The sequence below is a fragment of the Fundulus heteroclitus genome, chromosome 13, assembly GCF_011125445.2.
Source record: "Fundulus heteroclitus isolate FHET01 chromosome 13, MU-UCD_Fhet_4.1, whole genome shotgun sequence".
In the NCBI taxonomy this organism is placed as follows: domain Eukaryota; kingdom Metazoa; phylum Chordata; class Actinopteri; order Cyprinodontiformes; family Fundulidae; genus Fundulus; species Fundulus heteroclitus.
The window spans coordinates 34,670,688-34,696,114 of NC_046373.1; the positions used below are offsets into that span (position 1 = coordinate 34,670,688).

The 25,427-nt window shown below is 40.2% G+C and overlaps 1 protein-coding gene across 2 annotated transcripts; it reads left to right on the plus strand.

The window, feature by feature from the left end:
- The first annotated feature begins 7,363 nt into the window (after positions 1-7,363).
- Positions 7,364-24,053, plus strand: LOC105917538 (transmembrane protein 106B). 2 transcript variants are annotated; one of them, XR_002427061.2, is made up of 9 exons: positions 7,364-7,505; positions 8,742-8,945; positions 9,135-9,198; positions 11,311-11,470; positions 14,480-14,620; positions 14,700-14,749; positions 15,564-15,617; positions 17,712-19,722; positions 20,034-24,053. XR_002427061.2 is itself a non-coding variant. In XM_012852381.3 (8 exons), exons 2-8 carry the CDS (start codon positions 8,750-8,752, stop codon positions 17,848-17,850), a joined length of 804 nt encoding a protein of 267 aa, XP_012707835.1. In that variant the 5' UTR covers positions 7,364-7,505; positions 8,742-8,749; the 3' UTR covers positions 17,851-24,053. The 2 variants fall into 2 exon arrangements, 1 of the variants encoding a protein (XP_012707835.1); XM_012852381.3 differs by having other exon boundaries at positions 17,712-24,053.
- Positions 24,054-25,427: the final 1,374 nt, after the last annotated feature.

Here is a 25,427-nt window from a genome sequence, read left to right on the forward strand (position 1 = left end):
ACTCTGTTATCAAAGAACCAGGGATTACGTTAAGTAACCCGACGTTTTCATATGCTAATTTTCGTTGCTAATCGCTAGCTAACATCCATATTTCATTTTCATATGCTAATTTTCGTTGCTAATCGCTAGCTAACATCCTCATTTCATTGAAAGTCAATGCCATGTTGGTCCTTTATTTTATTTATATCATTCTGTAAAGCCTAGATTGTAATACATTGCATTTCTGTATGTTACAGTTTTACAAAAAGGAACTATCACTGAAGTAAACTTCATTAACCAGTCATCGCTGTCCGGAGTTCTTCATGTTCAACATTGTTTAGCTGTTTGGATAGCTAGTGCGAGCATCTAGCGAGGCCATTAACACTCTGTGTAGGGCTTCTAATTGGTGCTGATTGGAAGTGGAGAAGTGGAGGCAGCTGGCCAGACTGACGTCAGCAAGCTTCCTCACCTGACAGCGCAAGCACCAGATGATCAACCCCAGGTGGGAGCAGCTCAGATCAGACCAGCTTGGAGGAGCTCACCTCATTTTTTCTCTTTCTCTGCCACCTACATCTCTCTTTCCCTCTCCTCTCCAACCAGTTATGATTTTTGTTAAATAAATCCCATTTTAAGTTATCCCATGCGGGGCTTCCCTTTGATTTGTTATGGTTCAAGAGCCAGGCCATAACAAAAAAAAAAAAATCTATCTATCTATCTATCTATCTATCTATCTATCTATCTATCTATCTATCTATCTATCTATCTATCTATCTATCTATCTATCTATCTATCTATCTATCTATCTATCTATCTATCTATCTATCTATCTATTGTAGTTGCTCTGTAAAGGCATCAGAACAGACATTAGCAAATTATATATATATATATATATATATATATATATATATATATATATATATATATAATTGCATCACGGAGTAGATGCATTTTTTGGAGAGACTAAGTCACAAAAACTTGGATGTGTAGACCTGTATCTCTCTACCTAATATTAGACTTAGACAACTTTATTTGTCATTCGGTATGCACAAAGTGCGTACAGAACGAAATTTCGTTTCGTACAGCTTTTGTAAATCGCAGTAGAAGTTAAATTACAGTTTTAGGTGCGGCAGAGAATTAGAAGTAAACAGTAGATTTTAAATATACAGTATACAAACAATTGAAATGTAACAAAAAAGAGACATTATTTATGTACAGATTGGATTGTGCAAGGGCATTTGTGCATGAATGCATTTTTTTGTGCAATTTTAAGACCAGGAGTCCAATAGCATTTTTAATGCTATATGAGCTGCAATGATGCAAAAATGTGCAAAAAATGCAAATGTGTGAATATATGAGCTACAATGATGCTAAAATGTGCAAAAAATGCAAATGTTGTGCAGAGTTTGTGGGTTGTAGTTTGGCAGTTCAACAGCAGTTTAACAGTCTGATGGCAGCAGGGAAAAAGCTTTTGCAGAACCTGGTGGACCTGCAGCGGGTGCTATGGAACCTCTTCCCAGAGGGCAGCAGGGAGAACAGTCCATGATGGGGGTGTAAGGGGTCCCTGATGATGTTACGGGCTCGGGACACACAGCGCTGAGATGAAATGTCTTTTATGGAGGGAAGAGGAGCCCCGATGATCCATTCTGCTGTTCTCACCACTCTCCTCACGATCTTCCAGTCGGAGCCTCCACACCACACAGAGAGACAGCTGGTCAGAATGCTCCCTATGGTGCTTCTGGAGAAGGTTGTGAGGATGGGCGGGGGCAGGCGGGCTCTCCTCATCCTCCGCAGAAAGTACAGTCGCTTCTGTGCCCTCTTCACCAGTGACATGGTGTTCACAGTCCAGGTGAGGTTGTCCGTGATGTGCACCCCCAGGAACTTGGTGCTGCTGACCACCTCCACAGCTGAGTTGTTGATGAGCAGTGGAGCGTGGTGAGGCCGGTTCTTCCTGAAGTCGACAATGATCTGCTTCATCTTCTCCACGTTCAGGATCAGGCTGTTGTCTCTGCACCAGTCCACCAGCTGCTCCACCTCCTCTCTGTAGTCCTGGTCGTTGTCATCCCTGATCAGGCCCACCACCGTTGTGTCGTCTGCAAACTTCACATTGTGATTATTAGAAAAATCACATTATAATATAAACAATATCTTTTAATCTTACTTGTGAAAAGTTATCCCTCGAGCCCAGACGTCAATAGTCCGTCGATTTAAGCAAAAATACGCCGCACAGTGCTGAGGCATCATTAGTGTGTTCAGCTTGAATCAGCAGGTTAGGGTAGCAGGTCAACCGCCCCAAGATGGCGGCCGTAATTCCTGCGCCGCGACAGTCAATGCGGGGTCTACTCTTATAATATGTCTATGGCCGTTTCTCAATTCACGAGAACGCGAGTCCGTACTCGCGTTCTCGTCAAGTCTGTTCTCGGTAAGAACACAGGAAGATCGGACTTGACGAGAACGCGAGCACGCAGCACGTATTGTGCATTGGAACAGAAGTATACTCGTGACGTCATCACACCCACAGCGCTTGAGCATTCGTTTAACGTTCAAAACTATTTATACACTACACCATCATATCTTATTGAAAACGTTTTTTATTTAAATTAATTTCTGAGTATAAGTATAAAAACTATCTAAAATAATTACAGAACTGTGGGTATAAAACCAGCAATAGCGTGAATTTCTTTGTGGGGAGTTGTAATTGTTGTAGTTGCAGAGGCGATTGAATCTTCTTTAAAAATCAGCACTTTGTAGAAGCAAAATGAGCAATATTGCTGTTGCTTCGGTCGTTGGTCAGCTTTACCAGCAGGCTGAAGAGGAGGTGATGCAGTTGAGGAGGCAAATCCGAGCAAGGAGAAGATTGATGTGGCAGAGGAGGCTCAGAAGGCAGGCTTTGCTCACCCATCTATTGCCAACTGGTAGGCATTTTAAGATTGACAGCCTATTTCCTACTTTTATCTTTAAAAAAACCCATTGACGATGATATTAAAAACGTGATCAGGTTGAAATTGTGACTATTTTTCCTATATTAATAAAAATGAAGACCCAGTTTTAACATTAATAACAGTAGGGTTAAGCTACTTTATTGCACCTCCTGACCTTCACAGCATTGATCATTAAGGAAGGAAAAAAAAAACATTTTTATGTCTGTCCACCTTTACAGTGATTAATCTATAAATTATGTGCAGTTAGTTCAGCCCATTTTTTCAGTGAAATGGTAAAAATACCAGAGAAGGGAAGCCATTTGTTACATTTACTATACTTGACTAGTTTTACAACACTATACATTTTATCTTTTCTTTCTTGAGAACTATAATAATCTGCATGTTAAACAGGTATAGTTTTATGCATAGAAAACGTGACAAAAAACAATTAACATTTGGCATTTTTTATTTACAGGAAGAAACAGAAACAAAATATGTGAGGATAAACACTTCTGTGCCAATCCTCCAAATATTTTTTAATGAAGGGGACCTGAAACCAGCCTTCAGGCTAAACAGGGCCACCATCATCCTCCTCCTTCAGCTGCTGCCCATCAGAAGGTCCATGGATGGCCACAGGAGATAGAGGAGCTGGTGACCCTCTGCTGGCTGGCCTGCGGTGCATTCTATAGGGAAACAGCTTGCCAGTAAGATCTCTTACCTTCTTGTCCTTAAATAGAGCTAGCAATGACACACAATTGATACATAGATTATATCAATTGGATAGAAGATTAAGACAGATCAGCATATTACCTAAATTACAAGTTAATTTTATATTTGGTACAGGTCAAGTGGAGGCACGCTACAACAGGCACCACGCCAAGGCTGATTAACATCACTGAGCGTGTCTTTGGTGGTCTGAAGACACGGTGGCTTTTCATCTTCTTAAGGGCGTTGGAGGTCCGCCCGACGTTTGCCCCAAAAGTAATCACCGCCTGCTGCATCCTCCACAATATTAGTATAGAGGCAGGGGACCAGCTGGACGTAGAGGATGAGGAGGTTGATCCAGAGGAGGATGAGGAGGTTGATCCAGAGGAGGATGAGGAGGTTGATCCAGAGGAGGACGAGGAGGTTGATCCAGAGGAGGACGGCCAACGGCTGAAGACAGGGAGCGGCTCCAGCTGGCTGCATGTTTAAGTGAACATGACTACACCTGACCTAATGTAGATCAGTTCTAGTCATGTTCACATGCTGCTTCATTTCATTTTTAACCACCTGGAAAAATACATAAAATAATGCGTAAATTAATTTCCATTCCAACTATTTTTAATTGTAAGTTTATAGGCATTGTCTGTTTGTATAAGATCTTAATGAGTTATTTCTTTGTTTTAAACCATGTTAGTAACTGTTAATAATTTGTTGAATATATTACACCTTCATTCTGTTCCAAAGATAAAACATTTGTATAAAATAAATTTCTGTTTTTTCATATACTATTATTACTATTATTTTCTTTCCCTCTTTCTCCTCTCAATTATTCGTGTCATGACTCAGAAGAAACTCACTTAGATAGGAAAAACATTTATAGAATGTATTTATTTATTTATTTTATATGCTGCTGCCGTCCTAGGGAGACATTTACAAAAGCAAGTATTGAGTTAAAGCAACACACGTCAGTCAGATAAACACAAAACAAATAAATCATAACCAGCAGTATTATGCACACTACTTTTTTTTAATTACGCACCAACTCTGTAAACAGGCCACATAGAGAAGCTTAAAAGTATAATGTTCTCGCCTCAAACGATCTTAAAACGTACTTTTGAACAACAGCAGCAGAAAAGGGAATTTTTTAACTTACCGCTGTGAGCTCTGTTTGCGCTGTCTCAAATCAAGCTGCGGCCGCGGTGCATTCTGGGCAAGCGGTCAGTCTGAAGAACGCACAAGTCTGCTCTGATGCATGCTCGATAAAGAGGGCGGGCGAGAACAACATCCGGGGAATTCGGCGCGTTCTCGATTTGCCGTTCTCAGCATTGGGACAGTGCTCGGGCTGAGGCTGATGACGTGTCACGAGTACACGAGCACACGAGAACACTCAAGAACGCATATTGAGAAACGGCCTATGTGTGTCACTACCTGATCGGACCCCTGAGCAGTCCATAAGACTGCCGGACTGTAATGTCGAAGCTAGAAGTGCATTCATGTAAAGGCCCAGGCCAGCTGACAGTTTAGCTGCCAGCTGGCAAAAAAAGTATTTTTGGGCCCCCCCTCTACACCTGCCGCCACAACACACACGCACACATCGACTTAACTGTATACTTCATTCTCATATGCTTTTTATGCTATTCAATAATCTGCTGTTTACAGAAATATTTTTTTGTCCTCCAAACAAGTCTTAGATGACTTCACTTCATAAATGTGGTTAGACCCTCTGAATCTGCTGGCAGTTCATTTGCCATCTCTGAGAAAGCCTTTCTTTTTGCCGTTAAACGCACAACATTCACTCGATCAGAATCAGTAATTTTTGTTGGCCATAACACGGGATCATTGAAATTAACGGGGTGGTCCGTCTCTGAGCCACTATGCTCAGACTCTCCGATCGGGCACCTAATGGTCAAACCATGTTATGTTGGGCTGGGGGGAGTTTTAATGGTCCCTTATTTAAAGAAAACATATTACATATACCTTATGCAGAAATATATATATATATATATGTATATATATGTATATATATATATATATATATATATATATATATATATATATATATATATATATATATATATATATATATATATATTTAGTTACTCTATTATTAAATATGTTTCACACAAATTTTTTCTGAAAAATTGCTTCTGCCTGTATTTTAATGGTCAGAGTGTCAGTTTTGGGCCCCCACTCTGCCCTGGGCCTGGGACAATGGACCAGATTCTGCTGCTTCGTCCCACTGGCAGAAAGTGTGTGAATTGTAGGAATTTACAGAAGAAATGTAAGCAACAGTACGCTCGACTATGAAAGGTAAAACGTCTGTGGAGTGTCAGCATGGAGTCCGCCAAGCTCATAGTACGCACATAGTATGTGGGAGCCTTTAGGCAGCCTGCACCCAGAGTAAATCCTAGAAACAATAAACCTAGTAAGTTAATTCAATATAAAAGTTACGTTTATTTTGGCCATATGTTAGAAACAGGGCAGTGTAGTCCAACTACTCTGTCCTCCTGACAGAGACGGATAGCTCCCTCTCAAGAGAGAGCTATGTAAGTGAAGGGGCGGAGTGATGTTAGACACTTGGAAAGAATAGTTACTGCGCCTTATAATCCAGTGCGCTTATATGTGGACAAAGACAAACAAGGGCAAGTTAATTCACTGTGCCCCTTATAATCCGGTGCGATTTATGGTCCAAAAAATATGATGTCTGTCTGTCTGTCAGTCTGTCCTTCCGTCCGTCCATCCATCCATCTATCCATCCATCCATCCATCCATCCCAGATATGAAAAGGATTTCAATTTGAACCTGCTTTGACAGCTGATCATTGAAAGTGATTTTCTTTAATCTGCTCATTTTCTACAGTAAGAAATGGTTATATGACTGAAATGTTATATCAGCAAGAGCTCACTCAGAGTTATTTTGGTTTGGTCATTTTTCATAAGGGTCAACTGGTCTATACAGGGATTAAGCCACAAGCCATGTAAACCATGTCTACTACATAGCTTCCTGAAAATAATATGCTTAGAACATAGAGTGCAAATACGCATCAAAAATATTATTTGGTCAGCATCATTGAGAAAAGGTTTTCCCTTTCCAAATCTGCTGCATTCTTGTGAGAAACCTTTGAAAATGTATGAGCAACAATGCTCCATTCTAACTGAGGTAGAGATGTTTATCAGGATTCTGTTCTGTCTCGAATGCAAGACAGATTTCAAATGTGCCATCTCCTTTAAAATATCATGGTAAAGAGAAAAAAGACATATGCCAGTTCCCTGCATGGTTCTGTTTCCTCTTTTGAGTCTTTATAATTATGTTATTCAAAGAACGCTGACTTTCTGTGTACATCTATTAATTGGTAGCAGGAACAGCTCGTTATTTCCTTTCAAACTGACAGCTACAAAGACCTCTTTTCTCAACCCATTTATGAGCATTCAGGAAATCGTGCAACTCAAACTAGATACAGCATTTACATACAGTATATACAAACAGGTTTTTAAAAATTAAATCAGGCTAAACTTCTCCTTTGTTAAGTCAGTTTCCAATGTCAAAATGAAATATAAATATGATTGTATTCCTAATTAATCCATAGCTGGAAGCGTTTAGTCTTACTGAATGCAAAACTGAGAGCAAGGGTGTTTTTTGCTTGTTTGTTTGTTGTTTTTTATCCAGTGCATGTATAATCTGGTTTCTACTGTAACACATTTTTCATGATTGCAATGCGCATATTGTACTGAAGGGGGCAGCATTGCGCCGTAGCCGAGTTCAGCCTGCGACAGACAAACATGAGGAAGTAAACAGAACAGCAGCTGCAGCCCGGCTTCCCTTCACTGCAACGCGAGACTCCGACATCTATGGTTGCGCGTTGTGTTTAAAGTTTTACTAAACTAAACGGGCATCTCTGTTCAGGTAAACGTGTCATTTCATATTCACTCGACGTTACGTGTGACTGTAATTAGTAACTTGTTGAGTTATCGTGTAGCGAAGGGTTATCTGTGACCCAGCTGGTAAAGCCGCTGAAGTGACGTTAATCTCCTCAAGTTTTATTGTGGCTAACATCTTGGCTAGCCAGCTGTTTACCAGGCTGCCAGCCTTGCTAAGGTTTCTGTTTCCAGTGTAAAGTTCACAGTTTTTGATATTTTGGTAACTGAATTCTCATTTCGTTTTATAATAAAGCAAAAACCTTTCCAGCATGTTGGTTAGGAGATCTAGCTGAAGGTCGTTTAGGGGCTCCTAGTTGTAATCAACCACAAAATGTTGACTCAGCAGCCCTTCATAAATTCAGACACCAATATTGAACAGACGAGTTAGCTAGTTTTAGAGGAAATTAAGCGGCTAGTTTACGTGACCGTCCAAAGTCCAGATGAGGCAGAAAACGAAGGTGGTGAGAAGTGTCTCCTGCAGGGGAGCGAAGAGCTGCTGCACATCTGATCAGAGAATTACACCCATCTGGAAAAGTTTTCACGCTGTTAACATTGCATAGAGCGGTGTGAAAAAAGTGTTTGCCCCGTTCCTGGTTTCTGCTCTTTTTACACGTTTGTCACACTAAGGGTTTCAACATCCACCAAACTTAAATATTAGTCAAATGCAATGCAAGTAAACACATAATACGGGTTTTTAAAATAGTTTTATTATTAAGGGAGAAAAAAAGCAAACCTACATGGTCTTGTGTGACAAAATGATGGTGCAGCCCTAATGTAGCCAATGATATGTGTCTGAGCTCAGCTTGTGTATTCTGGGTGTCAGAATGCGTTTGTGTTTCAAATACAAGCAAAGTACATGTGTGACATCTTCATCTTGCTACTATTATCATCTGATTCTGCTTAATGATGTCTTTTTCAGATTAGACAGACCTTGGAGGATCATAAACTTGACCTAGTACCTGCAAAAAGTCCTGCTACCTATCTATTAACCACTGTGCATAAAGAAAGTGCCAGTCAGATTGGAAGCACCTACTGAAAGGGGATACTTGAACACTACAGTCTTACCTTCTGCCTCCTCTTAATTTCAGTTCATTTTATGTGGTGCTAATTTACAACAAAGATCACCTCAGAGCACAAAAAAAGCTGTTAATTTCAGTCGTAGAGACTAGTTTTAAAGTCTGTAATCTGTGCTGTTAATTACAGATTCCTTGTTTCTCCCCAGCTGTGACTATGGGGATTTCTGTGTCCCGCACCTCTAAGGAGACGACCCTCATTGATGGAAGGGACAACCTGTCTTCTGTTGTGGAGGACGAGGAGACTAAGAATGGCAGGGTGGCTGACATCTCCCAGTTTCCTTATGTGGAATTCACAGGAAGAGACAGTGTGACATGTCCCACATGTCAGGGCACCGGGAGGATCCCCAGAGGTACCAGTGTTGTCCGCATATTGCACCCTGTTGTCAAGCTGTTGTAGAAACAAGGATGATGCCAATTCCGTGTTTAACCACGTCAGCTCCTGTTAAAATAAAGCAAGAGCTTGAAGGTTGTGTTTGCAGCTAGCTTGATGCTAACAGCAGGGACAGCTCCATCATCACAAGCTGCTTCTTGTTTTCCAGGACAGGAAAATCAGCTTGTTGCATTGATTCCATACAGTGACCAAAGACTACGGCCAAGAAGGACGTAAGTAGAAGTCTCATGTTTCCGTGTCTTTTTTTTTTTAAACTGTTTACACCCAAAAATCCTTACTGATGAGAATTTATAGGTTAATTCACATGTTTGCACAGATAATTAAGTGCAACCGTAACCTTAGACGCACACAGAACTGAGACATTATGCATTATCAGTGTATACAATAGTATGTGTCGATGATTAAGTTTCGCTATTAATGTAATAGCTAAAAGATAGGGTTGACAGTGGTGCAGGACTTAGGGAGTTCATCCCGCAATTGGCAGGTTACTCGATCCCCCGCTCCGACCACCTTCGTTGTGTCTTTGGGGACCTGCTGGCAGTGGTCAGAGGGCCCGGTGGCACCAATGTATGGCAGCCTTGCCTGTGTCAGTCTGCAGCTGTGGCTACTAACATAGCATGAATGTGTATGTGAGTGGGGGAATGACTGTAGTGTAAAGCACTTTGGGGTCGACGGACTAGTTAAAGCGCTATACAAGTACAAGGCAGTTACCATTTAAACTTAATCAAAATCTTTACAAACTCTTCCTTCTCTGTTACAAAAAAACTCAAACAGATCAACAACAGCTGGTTCTCGAGGTGCTTGTGTGGTTCCTTTTAAAACCTCTAGTCAAGCCACTTTTTCTCTTCGTGCTTTTCACAACTGGAATTCAATACCAAACTCAATACATGAACTCCCGACTCTGACCTCTTTTACCAAACATCTTAAAGCTTGGCTATTGGAAGAACAGCACTGTGGCCATAATCGTGCCTAAATTTGCATATTTGTGTAACACTAGAAAACTGTTGGGGTACCATCCATATTTTTTCCTGAATAACCATATGATTACAATTATTGGTATTAAATTAATGTAAGATGTTTTTAATGTTGTGCACTTAAAATGGCACTTTATATTGACAGTGCAATCTGCAATATAATTGCACATTCAACACTCCAGCACTCTGTACTTTCATCAGTCCTTTGATATCTAATTTCAGCTTCTTAACACTACTGAAATATGTATGGCACCCTGACCCCACTGGCCTGTATGTTTTATGATCCACTATATTTTTCATTGTTCTTGCTATTCCTTTTATTTTTCATCCTATTGTTTTCAAGAAAATGTTTTCTATGTAATTTCTCCCCCTGTTTATATTGCTCAAAGCCATGAAGGCTTACTATTCTAAATGTTTTTACTGTTGTTTTATTGATTTTTATTACTTTATGTTGTTGACTCAACCTGCCGAAGGGACTACAGATGGAAATCAGCCATAGGCTATGATCTGCCATATTTACATGTCCATTAATATGCATTGTCCCTTTTTTTTTTAAAGCAATAAACTCAAACACATCACATAGGGTCAATAAAAACGCTATTTTGAACAGAGATTTGAGGCTTTAGAAAAAATACGTTAATTTCGTTGCGCTCAGTACTTGTTTGGGCCTCCTGTTGCGTGAAATACTTCATCAATGCAGTATGAAGATGACCAGCCAGTTGGTTCTGCTGAGGTTTTCAGGAAGCCCAGGCTGCTTTAATAACTGCCTTCTGGTCATCTGCGTTGTTGGTTCTGGTGTGTCTCATCTTCCTCTGGACAGTCCGCCATAGATCTTCTGCGGGGTTCAGGTGAGGTCAGTTTGCTGCTAATCAAACACAGTACCACCATGGTCACTTGAGCAGCTTTTGGTACATTTGGTGGTGTGGGTAGATGCCAAGTCCTGCTTGAAAATAAAATCAGCATCTCCATACAGCTTGTTTGCAGAGGGAAGCATAGTGCTCTTAGAGGTCCTGGTAGATGGCTGCATTGACTGTGGACTTCAGAAGACCCGATGGACCAGAACCATTAGATGGTACCTCTAACTATTACTGACTGTTAAAACTTCACTGTGGACTTTAGGCACCATTGATTCTGTCCCGCTCCATTCTTCTTCCAGACTCTGGGACCTTCATTTCTAAATAAAATGCAAACTGTACGTCTATCTCAAAACGGAGGCGTGTTCACAAAGATTCTCAGTCCTCTCAGAGAGCTCCTGTTTAGCCTAAAAATTCCTGCCAAGGGGCAAGCAAAGCATGCAAGGAACCTCAACACTATTTACTTAAATCTCATGGTTATCTTTTTTCTTTTCAGGAAACTATATGTAAGTGCATCAGTGGTACTCTGCCTGTTCTTATCCGGCCTGGCTGTTTTCTTCCTCTTCCCTCGCTCCATCGATGTGTCCTATATTGGAGTGAAGTCTGTTTATGTCAGCTATGACCAAGAGCAGCGCAGCATCAATCTCAACATCACGGTGAGTTAGGTGTACTCCTTTTCCCTTTGTATTCCTATAGAGTGGCATTATTCAGCAACGTTGATTTAGTTTAATTAAGCCAACCTAATAAAATCAGACCCTCAACATAAAACAAGAGCAGCATCATATTCTACATCTAATAAACACAAATAACCTGACAAAGAGTAACTAAACAACATTTAGAGCAGCTGTGTTCCTCACATTCAATAAAACAAGGTCCAATAATTTAATGTACAACCATTTCTGAACAATGTTTAAATTGAGACAAAATGTAAAGTAAAAGTAACACTATATCAGAGAAGGAGGTATTTATCATGTGTTTTATCTTTTCCAAACATTTAAAACAGAAATCCAGTGTTTCCAGCAGCTGAATTATTGCCACACTGAACACAAATATAAACGCAACACGTTTTTGCTCCCAGGTTTCATGAGCAGAACTCAGATCTAAAACTTTATCTATATACATGATAAACCTATTTCCGTCTTCAGTTAACAAATCTGTCTGAATCTGTGTTAGGGAGGGCTTCTCCTTTGATGAGAGAGTCCGTCCCATCTCACAGGTGCGGCATATCAAGATACTGATTAGACGGCATGATTAATGCACAGGTGTGCCTTAGGCTGGCCACATAAAACAGTTTTACATATGTTTTAATCCTGGCATGACCTTCTGCTGTCCTGGTCACAGAGGAAATGCAGTCAACAGTCTGTCAGCAGGTAAACTTATAGAGGGCAAACCCTAACGTCAGGGCCCCGTTTCAGAAAGAATGGTCAATCTACCCTGAGTAGTTCTACCTCACTCTGTCATACTCGGCATTTTCAGGGGTTTCAGAACAGGTGGTATGAATTAGGTAACTTTACTTGGCGTCCAATCAACCCTTAGTTAAAGGTCCCATCACTGTATAAACCATTCATGTAGTGGATTTTGTTGGATATGTAAATTTTGCAAAGAATTTCATAAAAAAATATTGTTATTTTGTCAGGCCAAATGTCCTTCCTCAGTAAAAGGGTTGGTAGCATTAATGATATGCGGTTCTGCCAAGTTTACTTGCTCTGATTGGCTTATTTGGAAAACCGGTCAAATGCACGCCCCACACCACTTTCCCAGGTTCCCGCCGTGACACAGGAGCACGCAGCTGGGATCCAGTTCTCCATAGCGGTGCCTCAGCGGAGAACTCGCTGCTAACATACCGGCACATAGGGAATGGAGCTATCTCCCAGCGCTCCACTGCAGTGACCGTCATGATGGTCTTCAGTCAGCCAGATTTTTCAGTTACAAACACACCTTCCTTACATTGGACAGCATTTAGAAATTAAATAAACTCACGGGTCGTGATAGCGTTGTGGTTTCCACCTTCCGTGTTCGTGCAGAATTTTTTTTGAAAAACCCAGACTTGAATTCCTCCACAGGAAACTGTTTTCAGTAAAGTCCCCATAAGCTTTTCTGTGTTTCTCCTGTCTTTGGGAGTAAGTGGAAACTGCATGCATTTTTGAACACCCTCAGACATTTCAGCTCCCCTTTTTAGTAACTCCTGAGAAGTTAGAGGTTGGACGTGGGATATTTGTGCTCCGTGGCGACTGCCTCCTGTTCGAGCCGATCCAGGGAGGCTGATCTGGGGCTGCTGTCTGCTCGCTGCTCCACCTTCCTCCTCTCAGGTCAGCTGTAAAAAGAGAGGCTTAGGGCAAATTGAATCACGGCTATCATCACAACATTCACCATAAATATCAGTTATCCAACCATCCTGCATCTTCAGCCCGGCGACGTTTTCTTTAAAACCTTCTACACAGGCAATTAAAGTACAGCTTGCTGATAGAGTACAATGACAGGTTGTTTTTTTCTAGTATCACAAATGAACTTGGTTTCAAGTTTTAGCGTTATTAGTTTATATGGATGGACCCAGCCTGGTCATTGGAGACACAAGACAGGCTGTTATTTGGTGCATGTAAGCATCATCTATTCATCATTCAGTTTTATTTTCAGATGTGTTTAATACTGTATTCTGACCACAATCATCTTACTCAAAGTTATTAACCTTTTCCTCAATAAAATGTAAAGATAATTTTTTTTTTATTCTCAAGCACTTTATTCCAAATCCTTTAAATGTATTCAAGACGACAGATTACACGTTGGAGACATTCTTATAAATTGGTGAAATTATCTCAGGTCATAGTAAAACATTCATGATGTGCTTTCATCAAAATAAAAGAGAATAAGAACAACAGTTGATCTTTTCTTTGTGAGCAGTTTTTGGTTGTTTTTATAGTCTTTTGGATGTCTTGGATATTTATTCATATTGCTACATGAACATCATACTATAATCTCTGTAAGCTTAAGAAATGTGCTGTACAAATATTGTTTTAATACAATACGAAGACTGTTAGACAAACAGTCCAGACTCTTTACAAGCCTCCAGGCTTATTTTCCAGTACTTCATATCTCTTCCATCTGCATTTCTGTTGTTGTTCTTTGTTAGTTTCTGGTATTTTTCAGGTTTATTTTAGTCATTGTTACTTTAAATGTGCAGAAGAGATATTAAGGGACAGAGTTTTAGCAGGGAAAAGGGGTTTCAAAATGGAAGCTTTAAGCTGCTTTTTGGAAAGCCGATTTGCCTGTAAGCAAAACAAACCGCATCGATTTTTGACTTGTCACACCTGAATGACCAGAATCAGCATTTTAATTTGAGATAAGAGGGACAGGAAAAGCATGGATGCTGCAGTCTGAGCTGAAGTGTAACGTACACCTTCTCCTCTGCCAATAAGAACATCTGACTGAGATATTTTAAAAGCAGAGGGGTTCATAGGTCACATATTCGTAAGATGCTTAAGATTGTAGCTTGGAGAAAAAAACTTTCATAGCTGTGAGAATGTAAAAGTCGTTTCTGCAAACAAGGCCACAAAAGACAAAGATCAGCATTGGATCTCCTTTTCCGTATGATTTAAGGAAAGGGGAATTGTGAGCAGTAAACTATGATTCCTCTGATGTCCATCTCCTCCTGCTGTTTGTCCTTACAGAACACTCTGAACATCACCAACAACAACTATTACTCTGTGGAGGTGGCCAACATCACAGCCCAGGTCCAGTTTGCTAGGACGGTGATCGGTAAATCTCGGATCAGTAACGTCATTGCCATAAGTCCTCTGGACATGAAACAGGTACCGCTCCTTCATCCTATGTCTGCACGTTCACTGGCTAAGTGGATCCGTTTGAATGACCTGGCTCTTTATGTTTCAGATTGATTATATGGTTCCCACTGTCATTGCAGATGAGTTGAGCTACATCTAGTAAGTACTGCTTTATTCCAGCATACAACACTTTTCATGATTTTTAGATCTAGCATCTGAATCAGGAGTCCTGAAAGCTAGTGTCCCAGAAATCAACCTCCACATGTGTTTATTTATTCAGATCTCCATTGTTTTTTCACTAAAGTGGGCGCTAATCTTCTTGGGGTCCAGTTGAAAGAATACAAAGTTGTTCATACACATATAGGACAATTTGACATTAACAGATGATATGCACATAATTGATCTGAAATCATATTTTATAAATTGCATACATAAACATGAATTTAAACTTCAATTTGAAAATTATATATATTGATTAGGAGGAACAGTTTCAGGGTTAGTGTTTAAACACTTCAAAGCTTCTAGAGAGTACTTCTTCCTGAGCTAAGCTTGACTGCAGGAGAACTGCTGAATGTGTGTGGCTGGTTTTACTCAAGGTTCCAACTTGTAGTTTCCGATCTTTCAGACGGTACAGGAGCAGAAGCAGGTGACGACAGGACTTAGGTTACAATTTGAGTTTCACAAATAAATGTGAATATCTTCTCCTCTCTGGCAGCTCACTGAAATATTATGTAACAAAGTCATTCAAATCTCTTCTGTAAGAATTTTTGGTTTATTCCTCTCTTCAAAATGTTGCACTTCATCCTTGCAGGTATCAAACCCCACTTTTGTGACAATACTCGGTTATCTTTGGTTTGAAGGGAGAATATGAAACAATACAGAAGAGGAAGTGTCCCATCTTGAAAACAACTGAACATGTCAGATTAAACTGGTTTACTTGTGATCCACTTAATAACATTCTGTTATTTTCCAGTGAATACTGCACTCTGGAAACCATCAAGGTGCACAACATCGTGGTCATGACTCAGTAAGTTGACCCTTGTTCACATGGAAATCCAAATATACACTCATTGGCCACTTTATTAGGTGTGGCCTGTCCCAGATTGGACCCCCTTTTGCCTTCAGAAGTACCTTCATTCTTAGCATGGACTAAACAAGGTGTCCTGCTTGAAGTAGACATCAGGTGGCAACACTGAGGTCATAAACAGATGAACATGGTCAGTAACAACGCTCAGGAAGGCTGCGGTATTTAAATGAGGCTCAGATGGTAGTATGGAACTCAACATGTGTCAAAGGTATTCCCCACACAGTTACACTCCCACCAGGATGGATCCATGCTTTCATGTTGTTTGGGACTCAGATCGCGACCCAAGCATCTGAATGTTGCACCTGAAATCGAGACTCATTGGACCAAGCAACTTTTGTCCTATCTGGTAATAACCAGTTCCTGTGGGTCTGTGGGATCAGGAGCCTCAGTTTCCTGCTTTAAAGGAGAAGTCCGGTCAGCAAGGAAGAATCAATGGATCATTATCTATACCTAAAACGAATACGTTTGCGGTGATTTAATGAATGTAGCGTTAATCAGTAAAAAAATAAAAGTATTAATTGTTGTCCGGATCACTGAGTCTGGGAGCGGCCATAAATGACCAAATATGATAACACCTCACTCCTGACGTCTTATGGAAGTGACGTCACGGTGCAGTAAGCCGAGGGCCATTCTCCACGCTTTACTAGCAAGTTCAATAGGAACTATTATACACATCTGAGATCAACAACAATTATTTCTGATTTCGAGAGGACTTCACCATTTAAATTCGCGAGAGCAATTGTTAAAGCAACAATGCCCACGTGCATGGCAGTTGGATGTTGCAATACATCGGGTAAAAGTGAAAAACATTAGTTGTTTCACCTTTCCGCTACACCACAGCCGCAGCAGACAGATTCAACTCACATCGTCCCTTTCTGGTCTCCTCGGCTCAAACTGGTATGGCTGCATTTCGTCAAAAGTCAGGTTGCTGTCAAGAAAGTCTACCATATATTCCAAAACGCTATCAAATGATGACGATAAATCCACAGAAATCCCATCGCTGTCGCTATTAAATCCATTACTCTCTGCTTCGCTTACTGCACTAGTTGTTGCCATCTTGGATAATAGCGCGTTGTGACAAACACCAGATACAGCATTGGGACTTTTTGTTTTTCTCAGAATTGGGACTTTTTTCATACATAGAACTTTATTGAACATATTGTATAAACAAACAAACAGACAGTTACACAGAAGAACATTAGACAGGTGCTCTAATCAGCATTGGGACTTGCTCTACACCCGATACTGCACCATGACGTCACAATTCTGAATATGACCGGACCTCTGCTTTAACTAAGCTATAAGTAATACTGACACCTTGTGGCTCAAATTGGTACAACAGCTTGCCAATCGCAACAACCTAATTTGCTGTTTTTAAACAGTGTGTTGCTGTTGTGAATTTTTACTTACACAGGATAGAAATATGCTGTTGTATTCTGTTCTGTTTTTGGTCTGTTTCTCTTACTGGCTTCCATGTTAAATACTGCGCTCTGTGTTGGTAACCCTGGGAACTGTCAAATGATTGGCTGAGGAACCAGGAAGTAAACACAGGCTACACTCTGAACCAAAGTAGTTCCGGACCATACCTCTAGGTTTGAAAGGAGAAAACGTGATTAATACGTTGTTGATTGAGAGGACCGAGTTTTAGGTTCCTTGCATCTGGAACCTGTCTGCCAATTTTTGTCTGCCGTCTGTCCCCAGCTGTAAATTTATTAACAGTTACTGACTTTTCACAACATTCTCTGTAAACCTGAGATGGTTGTGTGTTGAAATCCCAGTTTATCAGCAGCTCCTGAGATATTCCTACCAGCTGATCTGGCACCATTAACCCCGGCATGTTTCAAATCTCTTTCTTCCGAATTCTAATGCTGACTTTGAACTTCACCAAGTCATCTTCATCATTTCTAAATGCCTAAATCCATTGTGATGCTGCCCTGTGATTGGCTGATTCACTTTTTGTGTTTACGAGATTTGCACTAGTTTACCTCAGAAAGGTGTGGGTGGTCTAACCACATTTATCTCCATCTTATGCAGGGTGACCGTCACAGCAACATACTTTGGCCATGCAGAGCAAGTGTCTGAGGAGATGTATCAGTATGTGGACTGCGGGGGGAACACTACGTCCATCAGAGGGTTAACCCGACCGTTGAACAGTCCAAATCCTGATGGGTGATGGGCCCAGCTCAGGCCGACGCCATCGTGGTTCAGGTTTTGGTTTTTAACAGATTTTGGTTAAAACAACTGCTCCTGTTAAAACCTCAACTTGTTCAAGTGTAATCAGTAAAAAAATCTATATTTCTAAGGCAAGAGAAAGCTTATTAAAGACACTAAGAAAAAATATTTTAATTTCTTTTTAAATGTATAATAATTATGTATTTTGAGAATACATGAAGAAAAAGATATTTTCTAATTTATAATTTACCAGTTACAAAATTAACAAATTCAGCCTTACTAGAAATCTTTGTTTTCTTTTGTATTAAGGAAGCATTTTTAAAATCCGACTGGTGCTGGGATTTAAATGGCGTTGGTGATCTGTAGCAGCAGAGGCTGCTTCGTCTTCCTTTCAGTTTCTAAATGGAACTGAGTTCATTGACTCCCTGTCAAAAGCGAAGCAATATATCAGCATTCCATTGATGTTTTAGAATAAACACATCGGCTGTTTGGATTTTGCAGTTCAGTTCGCTGAGGCCTGTTCCTTTGTTGTTGAGCTCCTGCCAAGAAAGAATTAACTGAATCTTTTTCTCATGAGTTTGTGTTTTCTGAGTTGTTTCTATACCAAAGTACACGTTTATCCCATTCCTGCAGGCAGGTTGTCTGTTATTTCTCTTGGCCAAATAAAGGTAGTATGTGTTTAATCCCCTGCTGATTTAGCTCACTTTGATTTTTAATGTGGACTGATATCTCAACATAAAATTCTGAAGAAGAAATTACATAACCTCCTGAGACCCAGAGAAAAAAAAGTTTTTGAATTTCTTTTTTTTTTTTTTAACACTACATGACTCTTTGGAGTGAAAAAACATCACTACAATTGAAAAAATTTCAAAACATGTTTTTATTTATTTTTTAGAGTATTTCCTTTGGAGAGGACATCGGGACTCTCTTGTGGCAAATATGAACACATTTCGAGGCATACATTTACCTCTGAACTCTGACAATCTTTAGTGCTGTAAATTTCAAATGGCTACATCATTTAAGCCAGTGGTTCAGATTTCCAGTCACCTCATTCAACTTATCAAAAGCAAGCTGATTAGTGTAGTATAATCAGGTGTGTTAGTTCTGTTTTGGTTTGTGGTAGTCCATAAAGCAGTTCTTCCTCTTTGAGATGCAGAGGTACATGTTGCATTTGATGCACTTTATGTAGGTTTTTCCAGTGCACCCTTCTGCTCTGCACCTGGAAGTATTAGGATTGTCCATCATCTGTGGCAAATGGACAGCTCCATACTTTCTCACTTCCTTATCTGGCTGGGGCCTCTTTCTCTTCTGTGATGGAACGTACTCCTCATCATTCGACGCATCAGATTCAATTGGATTGGGTTGGCCTGACTGCCACTGGGCAATCAGTTCCTCACCTAAGAGCAGTTTGAAGTCATGGTATTGGAGAGTTTTCTTCATAGGTCGTGCCAAAGCTTGGCTGTCTTCCTTATACTGTAACCAGGAGTTGGTGATGGCCAGATTGAAGAAGTGTAGGATTGTGCATACAGTCCAATTCCTTGTGCGGTTAGCCATTCTATAAAAGCTAAGCATTCTATCCCACATATCAACCCCACCCATGTTGGTGTTGTACTCTGCCACCTTTTGTCTTTCAGTGACCATCTGGTACGGGTATCCTGGGGCTCTATTCCATGCACTGTAGATGCCATGAGTACAGGTTTATTGTCAACCCATTTTGTCACAGCCAGCTCAGGATGCTTCCTTGTCACCATTACGGAGGAGTCTCTTCCTTGTTTCAACAACTCTTTATCAGATGTAATGTTACAATCCTTTGGGAGTCTATTTTTCATCAGTGTTCCACTTGCAGGCAGATTCATTTCTAGCAATTTATCCAGTAGTTTTATTGAGGTGAAGTACCTAGACAGACAGACACAAACACAAAAAAAGTAAAATAAGTGTAATTTGTTGACAGAGAATCATCATCAACAGCACCACAGTTGACATTTTCATCATACCTGTCAAAGTATAGGTGAGTTGCCCTGGGAATGGACTCAGTCAACCGAAGAACTGCATTTGCTCCTATTCCAAGTCCTGTGTCTCTGCCGACGAAGGTGTTTTTTCCTTAGTAGACTTCAAAATCCAATACAATTCCAGTTGGAGTAGCGAGAACAAACACCTTCAATCCGGTTGGATTTGGCTTGCCAGGAACGAATTGATGGACTGGACATCGACCAGTAAAGGGAATCATTCGTTCATCAATGGAAACATTTCCTGGCCTGGGTAGGTTTAGGCAGCCTTGTTACACCTTCTTCAGAACTGGACTGACTCTCCAAAGCATATTTAGCTTCCTCTCCTCTTCAGTTACATCAAGATCATTAGTGATTTTCAGAGAACATCTGATCATGAAAAAGCGATCCCTTGTCATGGACTCAGTAACTATTGACACTCTTGTTTTTTTGGCCCAATACATTTTGATTTTTGGGTAACCAAGGCATGCCATGTACACCGAGACTCCAAAGAAGGTCTTAATCTCGTCAGGTGTTGTATTCAGACTTGAGCCTGACACCCGAATCTGTCTCTGGTTTGTGCAAAAGGACATGTCCTCAAAAACTTTGTTGTCAATGTGCTGCTCAAAGTATTTTGATGGTGGCCAGTCTACACCTTTTGGGGCAGTACAGACAACCTCTCCGGAGTCTTCCAGCACAGGCAGGAATCTTAAGAGACAGACAAATACGTTAAATAATTATGTCCTCTAAAAGTGATAGTTCATCAAAAAAATAATCTTATCTGTCTAAGCTTATCTACTCTTGTCTCAGAAGCCTACATGTTAGTTTTGGTCCAAAGTGGGCGACGGGCCCTTGCGTGCTCAACTTCACACTACTCTTCCTCACTTGATGCCTCATCCTCTGAACTCCCGACCTCAAAATCACCGTCATTCTGTCCCTCTTGGTCCTCCTCATCTGACAAATCTATGTCTGAGTCTCCATCAGTAATCCTGTTTAGGATTTTCTCTGCCTCAGTCAGTGAGCTGACTTTTATTAAAACAGGTTAAAAAATAAAAAGCAAATCCTGATGTCCTCTATGGAGGACACACATAAACAGGTTATGTTTTATGCCAACAAATAATTAAACTGCTCTGAAAATGTACCTAACTATTCCTTAGATGTTAATTTACTAGAAGCAATCTGAATATTAAACTCACAAAGCTCATAATTAGAAAATAATATACTTACCTTTCTTCTTTCGATAAAATGTGCTCACAGGGATGGCAGCCATTTTGAAGAATCAGGAAGAAAATTCTAGAAAAGCCCCGACCCCACACATGTCATATCATTGGAAAGCCCAGGATGTCCTCTCTAAGGACCAACAGGATTTAACACAGTGGCATGTATGGTTTAAGAGTTATGAACAAAAAACCTATGTGCTCCACAGAGGACAAAAATGTATTGCTGGGTCTCAGGAGGATATAAGGCAGAAATTGGTTTGCGTGTCATTTAATGGATTCCTGTCGATATTTGATTTCTGATCAAAGCATCAATAGAACTGTGGTGTCAAAACTTTTAAAAATAATTATTAAAACTAATAAAAATAAGCTCTTCTCTTTTTGTCTCTTTTACATCCTACAGTTTTGAGCTCCAAATACAATACGTTGTTGGGGTATTTCTGCCTTAAAAGTTGCACTCAGTGAGCTTAACAGATGCAACTTATGACATCACGTAGAAGACCTTATTATCTTAAAGCTCTTAGGCCTAAAAATATTTCAAGTTAGGGTGAGATACTGTGAGATTTTAATGATTATGGCTTACAGGGAAAGAAAACCCAAATTTCTGTATCTTAGAAAATTAGAATATGACATTAGACCAATCAAAAGGATTTTTTAAGCACAAAAGTGAGGCTTCTGAAAAGTCTATCCATTTCTGTACACTCAACACTTGGTTGGCCTCCTCTTGCATGGATTACTGCATCAATGCTCTGTGTCATAGAGGCCATCAGCCTGTGGTTCTGCTCTGGTGTTAACGAACAGCCTATAGATTTTATCTATGGAGTTTTGGTCAGTTTGCTGGCCAATCAAGAACAGGATCACCATGGTCAGCATCTGGTACCTTTGGCAGTGTGGGCTGGAAAAGAAAATCAGCATCTCGATACAGCTTGTCTGCAGAGGGAAGCATGAAGTGTTCAAGAATTTCCTGATGTACGTTTACATTGACTGTGGACTCTAGAAAACAGTGGACCAGAACCAGCAGATCTTTTTATCTGTTGGTTTCACAATTTGACAGTTAAAGACAGGAATAGCCTGAACAATATTGTAAAAATCAGTTCTAAAATCATCAGCGTGAAACTGAGAACTTAATGTCTTCTGCAACCAGCAAATGGTTCGGAAGGCAGGAAGTATCCTAGCCTCTGGGACATGCTCTGGCAGGTGAATTTTCTATGTTGCCTTCTGGGTGTCGTCATGCACTTCCTGTGTGTAACCCCCAGATTCCACATCCACAATAGTGGGCTATTTCTCTCTGGCTGGAGTCGAGCGGAGCAGAAAATAGACTTGTTGCATATTTTGATGGTGAACGACGCAGAGCTTGTCCAGTGGTTCTCATTAATTAAAATAGAAACGTAGTTGCTCCTTCGGACGGACGTGTACGTACGTGAATGGAGCGGATGTGGAATTTTGGGGTAAGATGAACCGCCACTTCAAATCTTTCATCCCTTATGTTTAAGCTTTTAAAATATGTGTAGGGTCTTTTTTGAATGTGCACATACTGACATGCTGCTCTTAATGAATTGCCCCTTGTGAGATTAATAAAGTTGATTGAATTTAATTGATTGAGATGACATGGCACCACAAACCATCACTGACTGTGGAAACTTCACACTGGACTTCAAGCAATGTGGGTCCTGGGTGTCTCCGCCTTCCTTCAGACTGGGGGACCTGGATTTCCTAATGAAATGCCAAACTTAATTTCATCTGAGAACAGGACTTTGGACCACTTAGCAACAGTCTAGTCCCTTTTCTCCTTTGCCCAAGTAAAACCCTTCTGATGATGTCTCGGCTCAGGAGTGGCTTGACTGGAGGAATGCGACATCTGTAGCCCATCTCTAGTGTCCATCTGTGTGTAGCAGCTCTTGAGGCACCGATTCCAGCCTCAGTCCCCTCCTTGTAAAGCTCCCCCCAATTCTTGAATGGATTTCACTTGGCAATCCCCTCAGGGCTGCAGTCCTCCCTGTTGCTGGTGTATCTTTTCCTACCACACTTCCTCCTTTCACTCAATTTCCTGTTAATATCTTTGGATCTAGAACTCTGAACCAGCAGCTTCTTCAGCATTGATCTTTAGTGGCTTCCCCTCCTTGTGAAGGGAGTGTATGGCTGTCTTCTTGACGTCTGTCCAATCAGCAGTCTTGTCTTCCCCATGATGGTGTTAAACCGACTCAGAGACTGTTAAAAGGTTCAGGAAACCTTTGCAAGTGTTTTGAGTTGATTAGCTGATTAAGATGTGACACTGAGTTTCAAATCATGAACTTTTTCACAACATTCTAATTTTCTGAGACACTGAATTTTGGGTTTTGATTATCTGTGGCCATAATCATCAAACTAATTGATTAAATAATCATCACTTTCTGAGATGACTGGCAAAAATACTGCAGTTTTGCACAATATAAAATTATTATATTTTTTTCGATGTACCTGTAATCTACCAAAATCCCATTTTTCTTCAGTTTGTGAGTAAAAAATAAATTTCCTGCTGAGGTGTTCTTGATTCTAGGTCTTATGAACTCAGTCCTTTCTTTAACACACATGATTGAGTTAGTATGATTGATTTGCTAAACAGCTGTTATTTATATTGATCACCTGTAAAGATCATCACAAAGAAATGTTCCATTAAGTAAACTGTTGTCTAAAGATCAGCTTACAAAAGCTGGTTGGTTTTACCCAAATTAGCACTGTGACAAAGCTCACAGACATGAACATTCAGAATAACAAGTGCAAATCTATTTCAGATTGATACTTTGGACTCTTTGTCTCGTAAAAGTTTGGGATCTCCTGTGAATTTCTAATGGTTTTTATTTTAAATTTAGCACTATGTGCTCCTAATTCTTTACCCTGATTTGTTTTAAGCTACTTTGAAAAATGTTCTCATGATCCCTTTGTTATTGTGTAATATTTTGATTCATTTGCTTTCATTCTTACTCTTAGATGTTGTTTTAAATTAAACAAATTTGCAGTTTTCAGTCTTGTTACATTTTTTAAACACTTTGAGGTAAAGAAGTTAAACCTCCTAACTTGTTTGACTTGCATTGAATTTTTATAGACTGACTCATTCAATTCAATTCAATTTATTTATATAGCGCCAAATCATGAAACATGTCATCTCAAGGCACTTTACAAAATCAAGTTCAATCATATACAGATTGGGTCAGATTATACAGATTGGTCAAAAATGTCCTATATAAGGAAACCAGTTGATTGCATCAAAGTCCCGACAAGTAGCATTCACTCCTGGGGAACCGTAGAGCCACAGGGAGAGTCGTCTGCATTGTACATGGCTTTGCTGCAATCCCTCATACTGAGCAAGCATGAAGCGACAGTGGGAAGAAAAACTCCCCATTAACGGGAAGGAAAACCTCCAGCAGAACCGGGCTCAGTATGAACGGTCATCTGCCTCGACCGACTGGGGTTACAGAAGACAGAGCAGAGACACAACAAGAGAGACAAAAAAGCACAGAAGCACACATTGATCTAGTAATCTGTTCTACATTAAATGGTAATAGCGGGTGAGCCGTCTTCTCTGGATGATGTCACAGTTAACAGAACGCCAGACCAGGTGTACCTACTATGAAGAAAAAGAGAGAGAGCAAAAAGTTAAAAGCTTAAATGACGACAGTCATTTCAATGTAATACAATGCAAAACTGGAGAACAGTAGACTGAAGAACAGTAGAAATCAGTAGAGTGAGAAAATTAGACCCTGATGTCCTCCAGCAGCCTAGGCCTATCACAGCACAACTATAGAGATAGCTCAGGGTAACATGAGCCACTCTAACTATAAGCTTTGTCAAAAAGGAAAGTTTTAAGATTAGTCTTAAAAATAGATAGGGTGTCTGCCTCACGGACCAAAACTGGGAGTTGGTTCCACAGGAGAGGAGCCTGATAGCTAAAGGATCTGCCTCCCATTCTACTTTTAGAGACTCTAGGAACCACCAGCAGACCTGCAGTCTGAGAGTGAAGTGATCTGTTAGGAACATACGGGGTAGAGCTCTGATATATGATGGAGCTTGATTATACGTTAGAAGGAGAATTTTAAATTCTATTCTTGATTTAACAGGAAGCCAATGAAGGGAAGCTAAAATTGGAGAAATATGATCCCTCTTGTTGATTCCTTTGCATCTGTCATTTCTTTGTTTTCTGTCAGCTTAAACCTTCTCTTGGACGTTATTATGATTTACCCTGAGATTGTTGTAATCTATTTAATAAAGCAGAGGACCAAAGTATTCCGGTCTAGACCTAAAGAGTTGTATAATTTGTTTTTACAATGTTCAGTGTAACGCTGAAAAACAACAGAAACTTTTAGATGTTTAGCATTAGCAACTAAATAAAATTAATGGAA